We start from the raw sequence: 19167 nt of genomic DNA, 5'->3' as shown, positions 1-19167 counted from the left end.
AAGTAACGAATATGCTTCGGGGAAATGTATCGAAGTAAAAATATACATTTTAATTATGAAATGTAGTGGAGTAAAAGTAAAAGTTGGCTGAAATATAAAAACTCAAGTAAAGTAGCCTACAGATACTCTCAAAAAAATACTTAAGTACTGTAACGAAGTATTATTACTTCGTTACATTACACCACTGGTGAAAAATTATTAGTGGCTCAAAAAGACTAGAAAGCTGCAAGCACTAAAGTAACATAATTTAATGTTTTTACTGTCAATCTTTCAATCTTATATTATCTTTGCTTCGTTCTTCTAAAAAAAATTTGACATTTAAAATTTTATGATACAAATGTGAATATGAAAAACGTCTAACTGGATCGCATTTGATGCTATTGTATATTTAAACTGGAAAATATGAATAGGCCTACACCCACAAACAGTGTTGGGAAGGTCACTTTGGAAAGGTAATAGGTTACAGATTACAAGTTACCCTATTTAAAATGTAATAAGTAGTGTAACTATTTCAATTACTTAAAGTAATGTAACTGATTACATTTGATTACTTTTTGATTACTTTTCTAAATTTGCAACAAATGTTTTCAACTGTTTATCATTTTGAAACATTTAAAGCAGGCAGGAAGAGTTAACCTTACAGTAGCACTCGACACTGATTACTGTCAGACTTTCAAAATTCTTCATCACTTGAATTAAGATTATAAACATTTTATTTTAAACAACAGACTTTTTACTTTGAGATCGATCTGAGGTTAAATACAGATTTAAAATCATAGCAAGAAATAGTTTAATAGCTATGATACTCTTTTTGAAATCAAATCTTTGCAAAGTAATGACAGGAAACACATGCTAACAATGCTTTAGAAAAAACAGTTAATCTTAAAAAAACATAAACCCAAATAGGAAATAAAACTTTTTTAAAAAAGTTATTGAAGAAGAACGTGTTCTATTCTGTGTCCTAAACTCCTGAAACATTGGTGTCTCATATTTTAGAGCAGTCAGTGCAATTTGGGAAATAAATCAATCTAATCTGTATGTGTATGATAATATTCAGATGTAACCCCTTTTGTAACCGTTAACATTTTCATAAGTAACTATTTAATTAGGCTACACGTTTTTTTCTCAATTACCGTAACAAATTACAGTTACATTTATTTTGTAATTAAATTACGTAATTCCGTTATATGTAACTAGTTACTCCCCAACACCGCCCACAAGGCATTCTAACACTGTGGCAGAGCAAATATAATTCGTGTCTCTACATCCATGATTCATTCAGAGGTTAATCCCATTGGACAGTGCAGGGAGACCGAGTCAGGTGATTTCCAAGGAAGCGATTCATTCAGTCATCCTCCACAGAGAGGGGAATCCGCCCAATCCGGATGCACAGAGCGTCTGTGGGGCGGTCAGTTGTGGGGTTCAGCCGGTTTTAGCTCGCAGGATTTGGGGTATTTCAGCACCAGAAAGGACGGACAGCTCCCGCGGCGTTCAGCTTTGTTTCCACGCCGCTTCTGAGACCCGTGCCCACTGCATCTCGCTCTGAGGACCGCGACGCAGAGGGGCTCGGTGGAGCAGACTGCATGCCGGATTCGACGCTTTTAAGGAGGTCATTTGCATGCGGAATCTCGCCGGGTGCAGCAGCTCTACGTCGGGACTGAGAAACGATGGCGGAGTGTGGAAGGAGGGGACTGTCGCTCCTCGAGGAAGCGCGATCTCGCTACGAGAGCCTGCAGATTTCCGACGATGTATTCGGGGAGTCGGGAGACGACAGCAGCGAAAACCCCTTTTACAGTACGACGGGAGACTCCAATTCGGATAACTACACGGAGACGAATCCGGACGATGCCAGAGCAGGTAAAGCGAGGAGTCAGAGCTGCGGTCCCCCCGGATCCGTCTCCAACGGCCAGGCGCAGGAGGAGGGCTGGAGCGACTCGCTACAGGACCTCAGCGTGCCCCACTATCAGGACACGCATGGTAAGTTGGTCTAATGAAGAGCGATCCTCGTGTAAATGCAATGCAGCTTCATCATCCTTGAGAGGCCTGCATGCTCGACGAGTAATTAAGCTCACAGATGGGACTCTTTGATGACTACATTGGTTTACTTTGATCTCTCTCATCAGATGGCTCCAACAGATGACACAATTCCTTCAAGTATGGATCAGGGGTGGTTATTATTAACTGGCTTTTTGAAATCCTGCACATAGCCAGGGGAAGAGAAAATGGGAAATTAGATTGCAGGCCAAATTTTAGGGTTTCAGTCCAGTTGAGGATGCTTCCAGTGTCTAATCACTGCCAGACTCAGAGCAGCTGTGATTATGATTATGATTAGCTCTGTATCAGGGCAGGAGGGTCATTTGCATAGGGGGATGAGACGAGGCTCTCATTTCTGAGAAATTCACATTTTAAAATGGTAAGATGGCAGCATTTAGAGGAGATTTAGACTTGGTGTAAATGCTTTCTTATCAAGTGATGTACTATGCACATATTCAGCAAGTGGCCATTAGAGGGAACAAATAAGTAAAGACTTATGAGAATAAGGACAAAGAAAGTAAACTAAACCATGCACAAGTCAGACCCAGTAGTTTATTGTAGGATAAAACCCTTAACATTCATGTCATGCAGTCACCGGTTTGAATTAGTATTCAATTCACTGTCAGTGTAGGTGGCTTAATCAAATTTTTTAAAGGATTTTAATAATGCCTTTCATGCAAAGTGTCACCACATTTTATCCAAGCTCACCACTGACTGACTGTCTAGACTTTTATGCCATAGACTAACACTCATTTAGTCATTTTTATGAACTCAGTTTACATGGTAAATTTTGCATGACTTATCAGTATAAAGATGCTTGCCAGTCAAATGCTTGTGGATCCATTGCCTAACCAGCAATCTAAAACAAATGCAATAAAATACAAAACAAATAGGGTATGTTGCTTAATGGTTTATTCATTTAACAGTTAACATGCTGTGCATGTGTCGGAACAGATTTGTACAAATTTAGCATTATATCACTTACTCACCAATGGATCCTCTGCAGTGAATGGGTGCCGTCAGAATGAGAGTCCAAACAGCTGATAAAAGCATCACAATAATCCACAAGTAATCCACACTACTCCAGTCCATCAGTTAACATTAATACATTAAAACGTTAAAACAGTTAACTAATACATTAAATTCAAATAAATATATTAAAGTGCCAAATGTAAAAGATTTTGTGATGCCATCGTTGTTTAGCTGTTTTCCGTGTCTCACAAAGTATTAAGTGAATGGTTTTCTAGATTCTCTCACTATGAAATGAAATAATTTCAAATGAAATGATTTATGACTGGAGTTTGACTGTTCAGTTGTACAAAATATATATAAAAAAGATATATTGTGAAATATCCTGAATATAGACTGAACTGGAGAGAGAAAGAGAAGGGCTCATATTGAAGGTCTATATTTCTCTCTGAATATATTTCTCTGAATATATTCTCTCTATATTTCACTCAAGTCAAAGTGACCCAAGAGCATCTTTAAATGACGCATGTTTGAGTCTGTTTTTAAATGTCATATAAAGAGCTTTTAGTGCACAAATATGGGAAATTAAAGAATGATGTTTAATGAACCAAAACATACTGAGAAATACCATGATAATGTTTTAGAAGAAAGTATCCTAATCTGCACGTAATATTTTCTTGTTTTGGTTTGAACGTTTTCCAAATTGAGTAGATGCCGTGCTGTTGATAAATGACAGATCTTTCCGTCGTGGTTGCTCAGAAAGTTCTGTCTGTCACCATGGGGGGAAAATGGGCCATCTGGTTGCTGCCTTTGCTTTGGCACAAGCTGCAAAATGATGCATGAAAGATGCACAAAGTCACACAACAGACATTTTGCATTTCATGTCATGGGTCATTTAATAAGATGCGACACTTGTGGACACTGACAAACAATGCTTCATCAGAGCGTGCTGTCAGTACTGTTTGTATAAGGCAAATGTCTGGCACAACACTCTAGCCTGACTGTGATTCTTATATAAGGTCTATATTATTTAGGTCAACATAATGCACTTTGGGCTCTTGCTTACATCCTTCAGACTTTGTGTTAAAGCATGTCTTCTAACATATCTCAAGTAATATGTAGAATTATAGAAATATAAACCAAGGCACAATAAAGAGCTATAAGCTATCCTTCATTTTGCCTGCAACAGATCTTTGTCAAACCCAACAGTTTTGTGACATGATAGTTAAACTGAGACACAAAGCTTGGACTGTTTGAGGGCCATATGGTGTGATTCTGCACCTGCTGTGAGATCTAAAAGAATAAGATCGATTTATATCAGCTTGCTTATTTGTTTAAAGGAGGTGTAGAGAAGGTACAGGGACTGCTGGTTCTTCTCAATAATTAATCTAGGAAACTATGTGGCACACCAGCAGCTGTTCTCCTGGAAGACTGACTGTAGACACAGAGATAAATAAATACATTTTGATGTTCTACAGAACTACTGGGTGTGGAAAGAAAACCTTTTTGAACACAGCTATTATATAAAATACCACTGGAGCACTTTAAACATTAAACTTAAAAGAGGACAAGTCTTTTAAACCATGTTTATTTTATACTTTAATTTAAGCATAGTTTTCTTTCAAATAAAATACAGCAGTACTGTACATTGGTATGTTGACTTCATGCATTTTAGAAGTGATATGGCCATTATCTGGATTAAGCTACAGAGTCATACTCTATTACATAACACTTTGATTTAATATCATAACAGATTTTAAGCCAGATACGAACATATAACTGTTTGCTCTATCAAGTTAATGATATACTATTTTGTTTAACTAGTAAGACCAGCATGAAATTAATTTATCTAACCGTTTAAAAAATATTTACAATATTAAAATACATATAGGCCTATATATTTTGTGTATAGAGTAGACCTTGACATAAAATAATTTTGGGAACTTAAAATGTCTGACTTTTTTTTATCAAATTCAAGGCAAAAGGATAATAATGACCAGTTACAAGATACACAGTTTAGCTTATACACTCATATAAATTATAAGTCCATGAATGCATTGTGTGTCAACTACCTATTTTTAGCATACTGGGCAAAATGTTAATATAATCAGCAACTTTGTGAGATTTTTCTTGAGATGTTTTCTCTCTCTCTTACTGATCTTCTTTTGTGTTTGGTAAGTAGTTTATACAAAAAGGCACAGATGAATGAACATAATACACTGTACAATGGACTTTATCCTGGGGGAATGTTTGCATTTGCTTTACAAGCTTCTTCAGAGCCATAATGGGAGATGAGCTACTGGTTGAATAGCAGCTGTTATGGTTAGGTTAAGATGTATATGTATATGTATATATATATATATATATATATGACTGAATGAACACACGAGGCTTTGGAAAGCATGACAGAACCATTTGTTCATGAAAATAACAAAAACAAAAATATGAAAGATGTGTGTTTTTGTTCTATTTTCCTCTCAAGACAATTTTTACAACAGATTTCCTTAAATCAGAATCCTTACAGTTGTTTACTCACAGTTGTATATTGCGCTCAAATCAATTACACACTCTCTTGCTTTGGGGTCATTAGGCCACTGTGGCACTGAGTAAATGTGGCAAGTGCTTGCCACAGGCTTGATCACTATCAGCACCTCTGTGTCTTCAGGAATGCCAAATGGCCCTTTTGTTACTGAAGATAGGTTTGGGACAGGAAGGCAGAAGTCTTTGATAATTTTTGACCCTACACCAGTGCTGTGCTTTGGGGTTTCTGTCACTACAAAAAAAAAAAAAACACATACTGTAAGGGCAGCATACTTTTATTTTCGTCTGTTATTTATGAGTTTAGTCATTTAAGATCAATACACTTTCACACTAAGCAACACTGTAAATGTACTTATTTCACAGTGTAAGTTAATGTACCATGGAACCCATCTGCTATAAAGAGCTTAAGTTAGACTGAGACACATTTTCATTCTTAGCTGTTTTCTCCGTTTATGTGTGGGCTGCTTGGATTGACGAGATGTCCATTAGTGGAAGTGGAGTAAAAGATAATAAGGGAACAAATTAAGCTTTTTGTGAGCCACTTTCTACAACTTTTTGTCATGAGCTGATAAGCTCAATCTCCGCAGCTCAGTGTTGATGTACCATACGCTCATTAGTTGTTACTGAATGCTCCCTATTAGGTAGATGGTGATAAGGGTCCTGATAAAAGTCATTCGATGTTCAACTGTGCATCTAGCACCCAGCCTATAAAGTTAAAGGGATAGTTCACTCAAAAATGAACATTATGTAATCGTTTTCATGTTGTTCCAACCCTGTATGACTTACTTTCTTCTGTTGAACACAAAAGTTTTTCATTCTATGGACAAAAATAACTAAAATCTCTTCAGTCAAGATAAGTTATTGTACATTTTCTGACTTTTTTTTAGCTGTTATTTGTGGAAACCCATTTCTTCCATAGGATAAATGTTTTTTTTTTTTTTAAGTAATTACAACTTTTTTTCTCATAAATATATAAACTCTCAATTCTGAGAAATTACTGAAAAAGTTCTGACCATACTGAATATCTCGAAATGTTTACTTTTTTTTTTAGAATTGTGAGATATAATCTCAGAATTGCCAGAAAAAGTCTGAATTGTGAGATAAATATTCGCATTACTATTTTAATTTTTTTTAATCCAAAAACAAGCTTTCGTAAACATCCATAATTATAAGCAATGAAATGTAACATTATTATTTGGAAGAAAGACTGACCTAAAATAGTTTTTATTGAAAGATTCATAGCTCTTCTGTAAATCAGCTGCTCGTTGTTTTACATATTTAAACATGTATAATTAAAATCACATATGCATTTCTATTTGATTTTTTTTTAGAGATTTTCAGCCTCTTTTTTTTATTCAAAATAACCAGCTTTGTGGATCATAAAATGATGCGATAGCTCTTGCATTATTCTCTGCAATCATCAGAGCAACAGCCTGGTAAAATAATCCCTGGCTAGATAAGAAATTAACAAATTAAAATACTATTCTGTTAAACTTACCTTTTATTTTGCAGGTCCGACACAGAAAATGCCGGCCACTGCCACGGCCATGGACTTCTTCCAGCTGTTTGTCCCTGACAACGTCATTCAGAACATGGTGACCCAGACCAACATGTATGCCAAGAAGTACCAGGAGCGCTTTGGCAGCGATGACGGATGGACCAATGTGACGCTGGCTGAGATGAAGGCCTTTCTGGGCTACGTTACTTCTACTGGCGTGAACCGTTGCGAGTCAGTGCTGAGCATCTGGAGCAGCGGATTCTTCAGTAACCGCAGCATCGCGCTCAAGATGAGCCAGGCACGGTTCGAGAAGATCCTCAAGTACTTCCACGTCGTAGCCTTCCGCTCCAGCCAATGTGGCAGTCAGGGCCTCTATAAGATCCAACCCTTCCTGGACTCTCTCCAGCAGAGCTTCGCCTCGTCCTTCAGGCCCTCACAGACACAGGTAAAGATCGGACTTCAGTTCAGTGTAGAAATCACTCAATAGGCAATCAGCAAGAACCAATATGTTTAAGGTACAAAAAGAAACTGCACAAACTAAATCTTCAGATCAACTTTTTGGAAACTAGGACTAGCAAACATATTCTTATTCAATTTCTGTGCCAGTAGAAAGTGGGTTTGGGACTGAAATCAGAGCACGTTCTGCTGTAATTGGGAAAGCCTGGAGTCCCGTCACATGTCCCCAGGCTGTGAGCTTTATGGTGCCATTGAGAGGGTTGAAGGATTTTTTATGTCTGCAACTTTTCAGATCTGCTGAATGCAATACTCAGTTGTATTTTGAATCCTAATTAGTAACATACATAGACTGAAAACTAACTAGTAACATCTGTTCTGAAACACTACTGTTAAAGGCATGAATGCCTCAGGCCCTTAAAGACATTTTGAGTTATTCATAAGCTCAGAAGTCAACATTTTGACATTTATTCTGTGTACTCTTCTGTAAATCCCCCAGGTTTCAGTTCTTCATGTATCCAGCTTAGTTTTATTACGTATCTGGATTGGAACTTAGGATTTCATGAAACCTTTGCGTGAACATTTGGGCGGTGTTATGCAAATCTTCCCACATTGCGACTTAGATATGTGGGGGCGTGTTAGAACGAGCAGTTTTAGGTAGGCGTGGCTGACTCTTAACTTTTATAAAGAATATCTCTTTGGATTTGCAACTTTACAGATCTTCTTTATGCACCAAGAGCTTGTAACACTCCAAAGAGAAAGGAAAAATTGAAATCGCATCATATGATTCCTTTAAATTATTAATCAATATTTAATTAAATTCTTGATCTTTATTATTAAATAAGGGACATGAATTAAAATTAATTACACTTCTGTTCAAAAGTTTGGGTTGAGTAATATTTTTTGAAAGAAATTAATGCTTTTACTCATCAAGGATGCATTAAATTGATAAGTGACAGTAAAGACATTTATAATGTTACAAAAGATTTCTGTTTCAAATAAATGCTTTAGAATCATGAATTTATTTATATATATATTTTTAATCATGGTTTCAACAAAAATATTAAGCAGCACAACTGTTTTCAGCACTGGTAATAATGAGAAATGTTTCTTGAACAGCAACTCAGTATATTAGAATGATTTCTGAAGGACCATGTGACACTTAAGACTGGAGCAAAGGCTGCTAAAAAAAATTTAAACTGTAATATTTTTTCACATATTACTGTTTTTGCTGTATTGTTGATCACATAAATTCAGCCTTGGTTGGCATAACAGACTTATTTCAAAAACATTTAAAAATCTGACTGATCCCAAACTTTTAAACAGTATACATATACTGATTACTTAATCAAACTAATTGCAATTAATTTAGAGAAAAGCTTCTAAATAAAGACAAACTGACATTACATTCTTATGACACATTAAATGCATACATTTTTTAATTAATTGTACTACGTTAACATATCAAATGAACAGCCCTATTTTAAATCAAAATTGCTGTAAATAAATATGATAAACAATGAAGTCAGATATCTGATTCAAAGTGCTATAAGCTTATAGACCGTAATTGCCAATTCTGTTAATCCAGTACCCCCGAATCTCACTTTAAATGTAGTCTTCTGTTAGATAAAATAACAATAATCATGCGCTCATTGTGTCAGACATTCAAATGTCAGGCTAACATCGGGGAGTTTACTGTTAAATGACAAGACGACTTCTAAATGAGCACAGCTCTGCCAAGTAAGCCATTTCAACACCCTCCTACATTTGTTCTGTTTTTCTTTCTCTCTCTCTCTTCATTTGGAAAATTAGTTGGATTCACTGATCTGGGCTTCTGCTTTCAGATAGGGGACATAAAATTGGAACTGAGCTGTCAGAAGTAATCTTGAAATATGGGCTAGAATCTGAGCAGTCCATTATTCAGCAAAAGTGAAACACATTTATTACATTCGGTCAAATTAAAGGCCCGATATACAATTAGAATAAATGATTTGCGCTTCCTGACTCAAGACATTGTTTCTCAAACAGTATGAATAATTCACAGGGTATAATGCATCTCAGCACATTCATCTTTTAAACAGCCATCGGGGATTTCTTTTAGTAACTAGCTTTTGGTGTATTTCCCCCTCTTAGAATGTGAGAATACACTAGAACATAGGCTACATATATTGCTTGATTGATTGCTTGATTGATTGATTGAGTATAAGGGAAAGTGTGACATACAGTATACAGTTAGCTAGGCAAATTAAATAAAATTGAAATTTCCTTTGAGAAAAGTAATTCTCCTTTTGTGCTGACGGTTTGGTGCTAATTAAGGTCCTTTGAACTCCTGCCCTTTGAAATCCCCATTAATTACTGTTCCTACTGAAGTGCTTTTGAGATATTTTAAGGTCCTTTTAGTACTTCAAGTAAAATTAATAATCTGCCATGGTGGAAATTGTAGGTTGTCAACTTCTACATTTACAACTTATTCATATTAAAGGGATAGGTTACTCAAAAAAATGAACATTTAGTATCCTCATTTAAGTAACCAGCATCATGTGGGTTAGCAAACCCTTTTGGTGAACTATCCTTTTATGCTGGTCATTAACCTGCATTTTAGCTTGGAATTTCTACCAATAGAATCAACTTCAGCTCCTAAATCAAAGATTTGCATTTAATGAGGCCTTGTGTGACCCATCTCAGAGACACCCCTCAATTACTCGCCTGCCATGAGTAAACTAAACACCATCTGCGTCTCTCAGCTCTCCCAGTGCCATGGTTATATCACCTTGACCCACTTTGACTGCCACAGTGTGGGTTTGGTTCTTATCCCCTATTGGCAAACAATAAGGCATTCAGCACAGCCACACATGCCCCGTTTAACTACTTCAGCTCTGTCAGAGGGTTTACTGAGTCAAACACTGCTTATTATGATATCTATAGGGAATGTAGCAGGTTAGTTTGAACAGATCTATCATACCTGACTGGACAAGCCAACATCTTTTCTCAGGATCTTCATCAGGATTTCAGCGTGCATCTCCTGCAGGGAACATAAAAAGCTTGAAAAGCAACTTTGCATTGACAAATGATGCGTTTGAAGTGTTATCATGGTGGAGTTTTCAAATGAGACATGCTGCTTTCCCTCAGGTCCTCCATGAGCCCTTGATTGATGAGGACCCCGTGTTCATTACCACATGTACAGAGAGGGAGCTGCGCAAGAGGAAGAAGAGAAAGTTCAGCCTGTGGGTGCGACAGTGCAGCTCCACTGGTTTCATCTGTCAGGTGAGTGCACATGGGGAGGATATCACCCAAACATTTATCAACTGCCCCAAGATGTTATATCACATTGTTTCTAATGAGAAAGACGCCCAAAATATTCATTTATCGAAAATATTTTGTTACTCTGTTGCCACAAACAAAGCAATTTTACACAATTCTCTGATATTTGTTAACGCAAATAAATTAGACTACAGAGAAGCACATTACCAGATGGAATCAATAAAATATCATTTATAGAGTCAACAAAGAAAAAGAAAGTCCAGACCACTTAACATAATTGCACTCTTCTCTTGGTCTGTGCCTATTAGAGAAAATAACTGCTTTGCGCCTAGGGAGTGAGCCAAACAGACAACAGAATTTATTGTCCTTACTTCAGTATTTCTGATGTACAATACCATTCAATGTTTATGTTTTTGAAATACATCTCTTATGCTCACCAAGGCTATGTGATCAAAATACAGTAAAACGGTAATATTGTGAATTAATATTACAATTTAAAGACATTACTCCAGTCTTCAGTGTCACACGATCCTTCAGAAATGATTCTAATATGCTGATTTTCTGCTCAAGAAACATTTCTTTATTATTATCAATTTTGAAAACATTTTTGTGCAAACTGATACATTTTTTCAGGATACTGTGATGAATTAAAAAATATCGAAAGAACAGCATTTATTCGAAATAGAAATCTTTTGTAAAATTATAAATGTTTTTACTGTCACTTTTGATTAATTTAATGCATCTTTGCCTGATGTGAATAAAAACATACATTTCTTTAAAAAATAAAAAAAAAACATGCTCACCTCAAACATTCAAATCAGAGTCAATTTTGAAGTGTATTTAAGAAAAAGATTAGACTGATTTGATCGTGAAAAGAAGGCATCACATATCAGAATGCCAAATCATTCACCATAATATCCAGAATGTGAAATGTAAATAATTTATTTCTGGCACAGTGACACTGTGTTTCTTCCTCACCAGATCTATGTCCATCTAAAGGAGGGTCCAGGTCCAGATGGTTTGGACACGCTGAAAAATAAACCCCAGCTTCACAGTCTGGTGGCCAAGCAGCTCTGTCAGAATCTGGCTGGCCGTAATGCAATCATCTTCACTGGCCCAAGCATCACAAGTCTAAACTTGTTTCAGGAATTTGAGAAACAGGGTAGGTGCTGTAACTCATGTGCAACAGTACTGCATCTGTCAGTTCCTTGCATCCTTATCTGCTCTACTTCTCTCAGTGAATTCTGCCTTGGCTTTGCTTTGCTTCTTTTTTTCCCTTCTCTTTAATCTTCTCTCCATCTGATGTCCCTCATCCCCTGCAGTTTTTAATTACACGGTGACAGCATCCTGTGGCAAGGAATAAATGGAGAGAGTGAGAGGAAGTTGACCTTGAGTTCTCACAGCAAACTCGTGTTTCATACTCAAAGATTATTTGAAAGGCTCCAGCTGGGCAGCAAGGAATGAATGTTAACACAGCTAGTGTGGATTAGGCTGGTGGCCAGCTTCTTTTTTCTCTCTACATTTGAATCAAAACCTTTTACATTATTAGAGAACTAAGTCTTGAATGTCATGTAGAATTTATATATCAGCTTCATACATAGTCTTATTCAGCCTCATACACTACTGTTCTGTAGTATTTAGGGAGTAATTAACTAAAAGTGGTGACTTTTCAATAGCGTGACGGTAGCTCAGCTGTTTTAAAAGCAGTGTAGCTTTCAAACTTAACATTATAAAACACTATGAAAATGTAAAACGCTTTTTTTTTATATCACGATTAAGTGCCACAGAGAAGTAAATCATTTATTTTTGCATTCTTATAAGGGAAAAAATGTCTTTCTGTAGAATTGTCATAGTAGGCTGCAAGCAAAAACGTCATACAACATGTCTGATTAATAAACAAATTACTATAATGAGGGAAGAAATACTATTATGAGTCAGTTCGTTTGATGAATGCTATAAGATACAAGTTGTTTGATTTGAATCAAAGTCCAAGGAATCCTTCTCTGAGCTGAATCCAGCCGAGCAGTTCACCATTACAAACACAAATGCTGAAAAACAAACAAGCTCGAATGCTTGAGCATAACAGCACAACAAATTGCTGACAAATGGTCTGTTATTCATACCAAGAGCAAACAGGAAATATCACTCGGCTGAACAACATATGTCCAGTTCAGTGAATTGGTTTGTTCAGACTCAGAGAGTTCATGTAAAGCAGTGACTTTTGATGGTTTTTACATAGTTTTTCTTTGTAGCCAAGTGGGTACTTAGACCTTATCACTGTTTATAGCAGGTTTTCAAATTTTATCATTGTTATTTAGCATAATTATTTCATCTATTTTAATGCTATCATCATATAATTCTTCTCTGTACAAATACATTTTATTTCATACAAATATATACAGTATTTAAAAAAGATATTGCCCTTCTAAATAGCTTCAGTGTACTTAGCTACTTTTCACTAGTAGTTGTGGTGAAGGAAATTAATTTAAAAGAGTATTTAACTAGGCCTACTTTAACTGCTTTGAATTAAGAGGATCTTGTATCATGACAGTTTTAGAGCAGCTTCCCCAAAACTGCTGTTCAGGCATTTTTGCCCCAGCTGTTACATTCATTTCACACAGCATCAGGTTCATGTTGTGTAATGCAATTTTATTGATGAGGAATGTCCTGCAGCGTTATTTTAGTATTACTGAAATACTAATGTAGGATTATATATATATTTTAAATTAGTTTTTTCTTTTTTTTAAGGGGTCATATGATGTTGCTAAAAAGAACAATATGCTGATTTATTATTAGAATTATCAACAGTTGTGCAGCCAAATATTTTTAAGTTACGCCTTCTTTCTTTGCGTGAACGTTTGGGCGGCGTTATGCAAATCTTCTCACATCGTGACGTAGACATGTGGGGTGTGTTAGAACGAGCCGTTTTAGGTAGGCGTGGTTGACTCTTAACTTTTATAAAGAATATCTCTTTGGATTTGAGACTTTAGTCTTTGCAACTTTACAGATCTTCTTTATGCACCAAGAGCTTGTAACACTCCAAAGAGAAAGGAAAAATTGAAATCGCATCATATGACCCCTTTAAGTTTTCGTCATTTTATTAGTTTTTTATGTCTATATAGTTTTTATTCATTTTTATTTTATTTTTATTTATTTCAAGTTTTAAGGACATTTGACAGCACGTTGTTCATTGCATAAGTATATAGGATGGAGATGAAAATCTTCAAGAAAAGATTAGTCACGCCCTTTTCCCATGTGGGGAGGATGAATAATCATCACATCTCCGATCTCATATCAGATTTCTAGGCCACGTTCAGATAGGCTGCAGCATCTGGCAGTGCTGCTGTGGACAAGACATCTATCTGCTCACAGCTTTATAGATCACACAAACAGGGGTCTATTCATGTGACCTTTATTCATCCTATCAGCATTCAAATGTGAACACTTGTTTTGCCATACACTGAATGTTCAGGCTAAATATTAATTCTCAGCCAGCTCCAGAGATGGATTATTATTTTTTTTTCTGTAATATGTTCCTTCTCTTGTAGGCATCTACTGCTGTGGGTTGCTGAGCACTAGGAAGAGTGATTGTACAGGTCTTCCTCAGTCTATGCTGATCAATACCGAGGCTCCACAGCAACGTGGCCAGTCTCACATTAAGATGAGAGGCAATATGTCCATAATCAATTGGTACAACAAAGGCACCTTCAGGTTCCTCACTAACGCCTACTCTCCCACTAAAGAAGGTAAGAAATAAAATAAAAGGAAGCATGCACATGCTACAAATGACACTCGCAAGCTGCATCAAAGCACCTCCCAGAGAACGTTTTCACTATAGCAGTGCAAGCTTAGATTGGTTTTACACCGATGATTGTGGATTAAGTGGATATTGTGCACATCATAGGATTATAAAAGGCAAAGTCTCGTCGTATTGCATCGGTCTTCACTTTTCTTTGATAAGCTTTGATCCATTCTGACAGCAGCTTCACATGAGAAATGTCAGCGCTGATACTAGGCATTTTCATTAGAGAGAGATATAAAGCATTGAGCTGTGTCAATTTTATCATTATAAAAACTTATTCCCTTTTTCTTTCTATTACAATCCAATCAAAAAGCAAATATATGCATGAAGTGTTCAAAGCACTTCACATTGTCAAAAGGTATATCTAGCTATATCTATATGGTAAACAAATAGCATTGCTCCTGGTTTATGAGGTCAGGCAAAAGGGAGATTAAATTACGATTTATATTTCATTCTCTGGAATCTGAAATAATCTGTTTATATAGTAAAAGCTTTTTCTGCTCCTCTTTGAGAGCAGGTGTTGCTTTTGATTAAAGGGGCTAGACAGTTTCAATGAAAACTAAAGCTCTGCCAAGTTTTTTTTATACATAACCTGAACTAAAACTCAGTTTTAGTTCCCACCGGTATACAGCGTAAATTTTTAGACATTTTGTAAGTCCACAGTCTATAAAATACTTTCAGTGCTTTTCCCCATAGTCTTTAGGACTCAAAATAACCCATTTTAATTTTCAAAAAGTGCCAGCACTGTAATTTGCATGCCACATGAACTCCTGAGGAAGGCAGTAGATTGAGCTCTAATGAGCAGTAGATTACTACTGAATGCAACAGATGGCAGTTAATTGTACGCTGACAATATCAGAGGGTTCATAATGGTACAGATCTAATGACTGGGACTTCTTACTCATTATGTTTCAGTGACATCATGTTTTTGATTCTAATTTAATTACATGTGACTCACATTCATGTGAATTACATTTAGACTGTAATAAAATTTAGAAGATGATGCATGGGTTATATGATGAGTGATTATACAGAAAGGACACCTACCAAGGTTGTGTGCCATTCAAAATTGAACAGAGAATGCCCTATATTTTCTAATCCAGTTCCAGAATTTGAACTGAGGTTGCACACAGAATGCAGAACTGTAATTTGAATGTGAATGTAAGAAAGTAGAAATAAAATGACTTGAAATATAAAAGAAATGAAACTGTAATTTTTAGCAAACACTTTAAATGTTGACTTGAGAAGTTAAAAACTTGAAGCTTGCAGGTTTATAAAGCCGAAATTGCACGATAAATAAAGTTATTGTTTCCCAAAAGAAATAACAGACTCTAAACAGCCTAAACGAGTCGTCAGTAATTCAAATCCCACTCATGGGGTAACACATTTGCATAATTCCCACCTATGTTGACCTGCCCTCAAACACTATAGCTTGTTCGTGGGGTAAACATCATGTCGAGAAGACTCTGTGAAAGTAAATTCGTTCGCTGCAAAGAATCAGTGTTCAAAATATAATTTTTTTCCATTACAACAGCAGTACAACCACAATCTTGTTTTGAATTCCCGTCATTTTCCCAGTCATGACGACTGCTTCTTTAATCTCAGACAGTTCAACACGGGATTCACAAAACGCTTGCTCTTGAAAGATGGCTCAGTACCCAGTTTATTTGAACTAGCTGGCTCCACTGAATCATAACCCGCAAGTATGATAAATAATAGATATTTGTATTTTCTATCGAGAGTTTAAAATACAGATCTATTGCAATAGGTGTATCGTTTCCAACACACACTGTACTCGGTAGACCAATCACAACAGACTGGGCCATCAGACCAATCAGAGCAGAGTAGGCTCATGGAAAGGAGGGGTTTAAAGAGACTGAATCTTAGAACTGCTTCGAACAAATCGTTTGAGAATGAGGTGATATTTGAGAAAACAAAAGCGTATTTTGCATGCATGTAGACCTATTGTAGGAGACTCCCAAAACAATATTATGAACCTTAAAAATAGCATAATAGGGGCACTTAAAAATCTACATTTATGCTTGTGATCAGTAAAAGCATGATTCATGTTACTAACAAACCAGAAGATCTCGTTGCTAAGGTACAGCAGAAAACTGAACAATCCTTCCTTACTGTCAGATGGTAAATCCTCTTGTCTGCTGACTGTGACTGACATTTCTGCCCGGATTGTCCTAGGGGTGATCATTAAGAGGAAGAGTGGAGAAATCCCATGTCCCCTTGCTGTGGAGGCCTTCGCTGCACACCTGAGTTACATCTGCAAATATGATGACAAGTACAGCAAGTGAGTTTGTCCAGTTAAGTCTGTTTTACAATGAACCTTTACATGCATTTTATAGTTCACTCAACTCATGCGTTTCCAACTAGGTACTTCATTTTCCACAAGCCTAATAAGACCTGGCAGCAGGTGTTTTGGCTGACCATCAGCATCGCCATCAACAATGCCTATATTCTTTACAAGATGTCAGACGCCTACCACGTCAAACGCTACAGCCGGGCGCAGTTCGGCGAGAGGCTGGTCAAGGAGCTTCTGGATATGAACGACTGCTCACCCACTCAGTGAAGAAACCGCATGCTGTCTCTAACCCACTCATACTAACATACTCAAATACACTTGCATTCTGCACTTCAGGGTCATTTTGAACAAACAAACCCTATACATAACGCTATACATAAAATGTGTGCCAAGTTTGGTTGAAAAAGGGACGTTTTCCATCTAAACTCACATTTAAGACCCCATTTGATACTACAGGACTGTTGTAAATACGTCACTGTAACACTTGCTGCATGAGAAACACGAAAACGTGCCCTTTGTAGATGTGCAATGATTTTTATCCATAGAGTTCCAGTAATAGTGTTGACGTAGTTTTGAACCCTGAGGTACATGTTTTGTGAATTCTCTGTTTGTGAGCAGCATTATCCAACATCCAGCACTGATAAATATACTGTATATACTCTGTGATTGAGGCGTTTTATCAGCAAAACCAGAATGTAATGCAATTCACATGTTAGATCACAGAACATCGTAGATGTTGTCCCAAATACCTGGGCTTTTTTCTATTTTATATCACTTAATATTTATGATCTTTATGACTCTTTTTTTTAAAAGGCAGCAACATTAGTGACGCAGATGATGTATAATGCCACACAGACACCAAAACTGGAGGTGAAATGTGGCAAAACTACTATGCTTTCCCAATCTTTTTTTTACTCGGTAGTAGCGGTCAGGATTCGCAAGTCTAATGATCCCAAATTAGATTTCAACATAACATGAACTCCTTTGTCTGCCTTTCATTAATATCCATATCATTTTGTCAATTAAATTATTATGATGAATATACAGTAGGAAAAGGCCCAATATACAGTAGTATACCAAAAATAATGTAAATATTATTTCTAATAATTTATTTATATATTTTTATTATGTGTAATTTAAATTGATTATCTAGGGGCATAGATGTATTTGCGAATGAATAAAAAAAAATGAATGAAATTATAAAAGACTTTAACTAGAATGTCTGTCTACCTGTAAGTGGGTGGATTTATGTGGTCGTTCACTGTTCCAGAATCTATCAAAAGATCAATTCTCCATGTTGCTATATTATAACCGTAGTAATGACGATACAATCGCAGCTCATGGCATAATTCGTCCATTCAAAGAACCGAAGCGGATTCATTTCGCTCAGGTAATATATTTAGTCAAACTCTCCCACTGTATCACTGTGTTATATTCATGACCACTGTAAGGGACAGATGTACTATTGTGAGTGAATTTGTCACAGATTTACCAGACATGCTTCTTATTTACTGTGGTGCCATCACCTGCTGCTTTTCTTTGTACCGAGTGAAACGCTGCGTACTAACAAACCAATTAGGATGCTTACCACTGAAAATCACTTAAAACATTCTTTTAAAGCTTCATATTCAGTCTATACAAATCTGTACAAGAAGTCTACTTTGCAATGTCAGCTGCAGTTATTCACAACAATATATATGCCATATTTTATACCTTTTAAATCAAGACAAAAGCAATGTTGTATTATATAGGTGTGCTCATAAACATGATTGTTTTTTTTTTTGATGAATGTCATGAATGTTGCAAACATTTGATTTCACTTCATTATAATATTTTTTGTACTACTAATCTTATCTGCATAGTCAATACACTAACAAATACACTTCAGGCGATAACTGCCACCTGTGCTTATCTAATATAAATGGCAACAGATAATTTTGAGATTGTATATCCGTGTTTTTCAGAGCATCCTTTGGGTTCAATCTGCACTACAGTGGGAATTATTTAATTATTTTAATCAGGCAGACAGTGAACTGTAATGGCGTTAGAGAGGTGTTTGACCTTATCTAGGGTGACCTCAGGGTTTTGTAACTACAACATCTACTGTAGTGCAATATAACGTAGGAGATCGGACCGGGTGCTATGAACATCTCTGCCAAGAACATAATCTGTAAGCCAGAAAACGGTTGGCATGACTGAGACTTTTAATTAAAGCTCTTGCTGGTGCAGAACATTAGAATAAAACCCTTCCAATAAGCAACGTTTCTGCTTTTGCACTGGCTGCTAACATTGTAG

General features: G+C 36.4%; 1 protein-coding gene across 1 annotated transcript; it reads left to right on the top strand.

Annotated features, from left to right (window-relative positions):
* Positions 1–1277: 1277 nt before the first annotated feature.
* Positions 1278–17981, top strand: LOC107725485 (piggyBac transposable element-derived protein 5-like). Its single transcript, XM_016534757.1, has 7 exons — positions 1278–1977; positions 7057–7487; positions 10625–10759; positions 11738–11918; positions 14305–14502; positions 16755–16860; positions 16944–17981. Exons 1-7 carry the CDS (start codon positions 1668–1670, stop codon positions 17137–17139), a joined length of 1557 nt encoding a protein of 518 aa, XP_016390243.1. The 5' UTR covers positions 1278–1667; the 3' UTR covers positions 17140–17981.
* Positions 17982–19167: the final 1186 nt, after the last annotated feature.

Source organism: Sinocyclocheilus rhinocerous, unplaced genomic scaffold (genome assembly GCF_001515625.1).
Source record: "Sinocyclocheilus rhinocerous isolate Xijiao unplaced genomic scaffold, SAMN03320098_v1.1 scaffold366, whole genome shotgun sequence".
Taxonomy (NCBI): Eukaryota; Metazoa; Chordata; class Actinopteri; order Cypriniformes; family Cyprinidae; genus Sinocyclocheilus; species Sinocyclocheilus rhinocerous.
Note: the sequence above shows the minus strand (reverse complement) of the source record. Positions and strands in the feature narration are given on the sequence as shown.

Excerpts from the sequence above, each read along its gene's own strand:
- LOC107725485 (XM_016534757.1), top strand. The coding sequence starts at position 1,668 with ATGGCGGAGTGTGGAAGGAGGGGACTGTCGCTCCTCGAGGAAGCGCGA. Across the intron at positions 10,760-11,737 it reads CCACTGGTTTCATCTGTCAG|ATCTATGTCCATCTAAAGGA; the intron begins GTGAGTGCACAT and ends CTTCCTCACCAG. Across the intron at positions 14,503-16,754 it reads CTACTCTCCCACTAAAGAAG|GGGTGATCATTAAGAGGAAG; the intron begins GTAAGAAATAAA and ends GGATTGTCCTAG.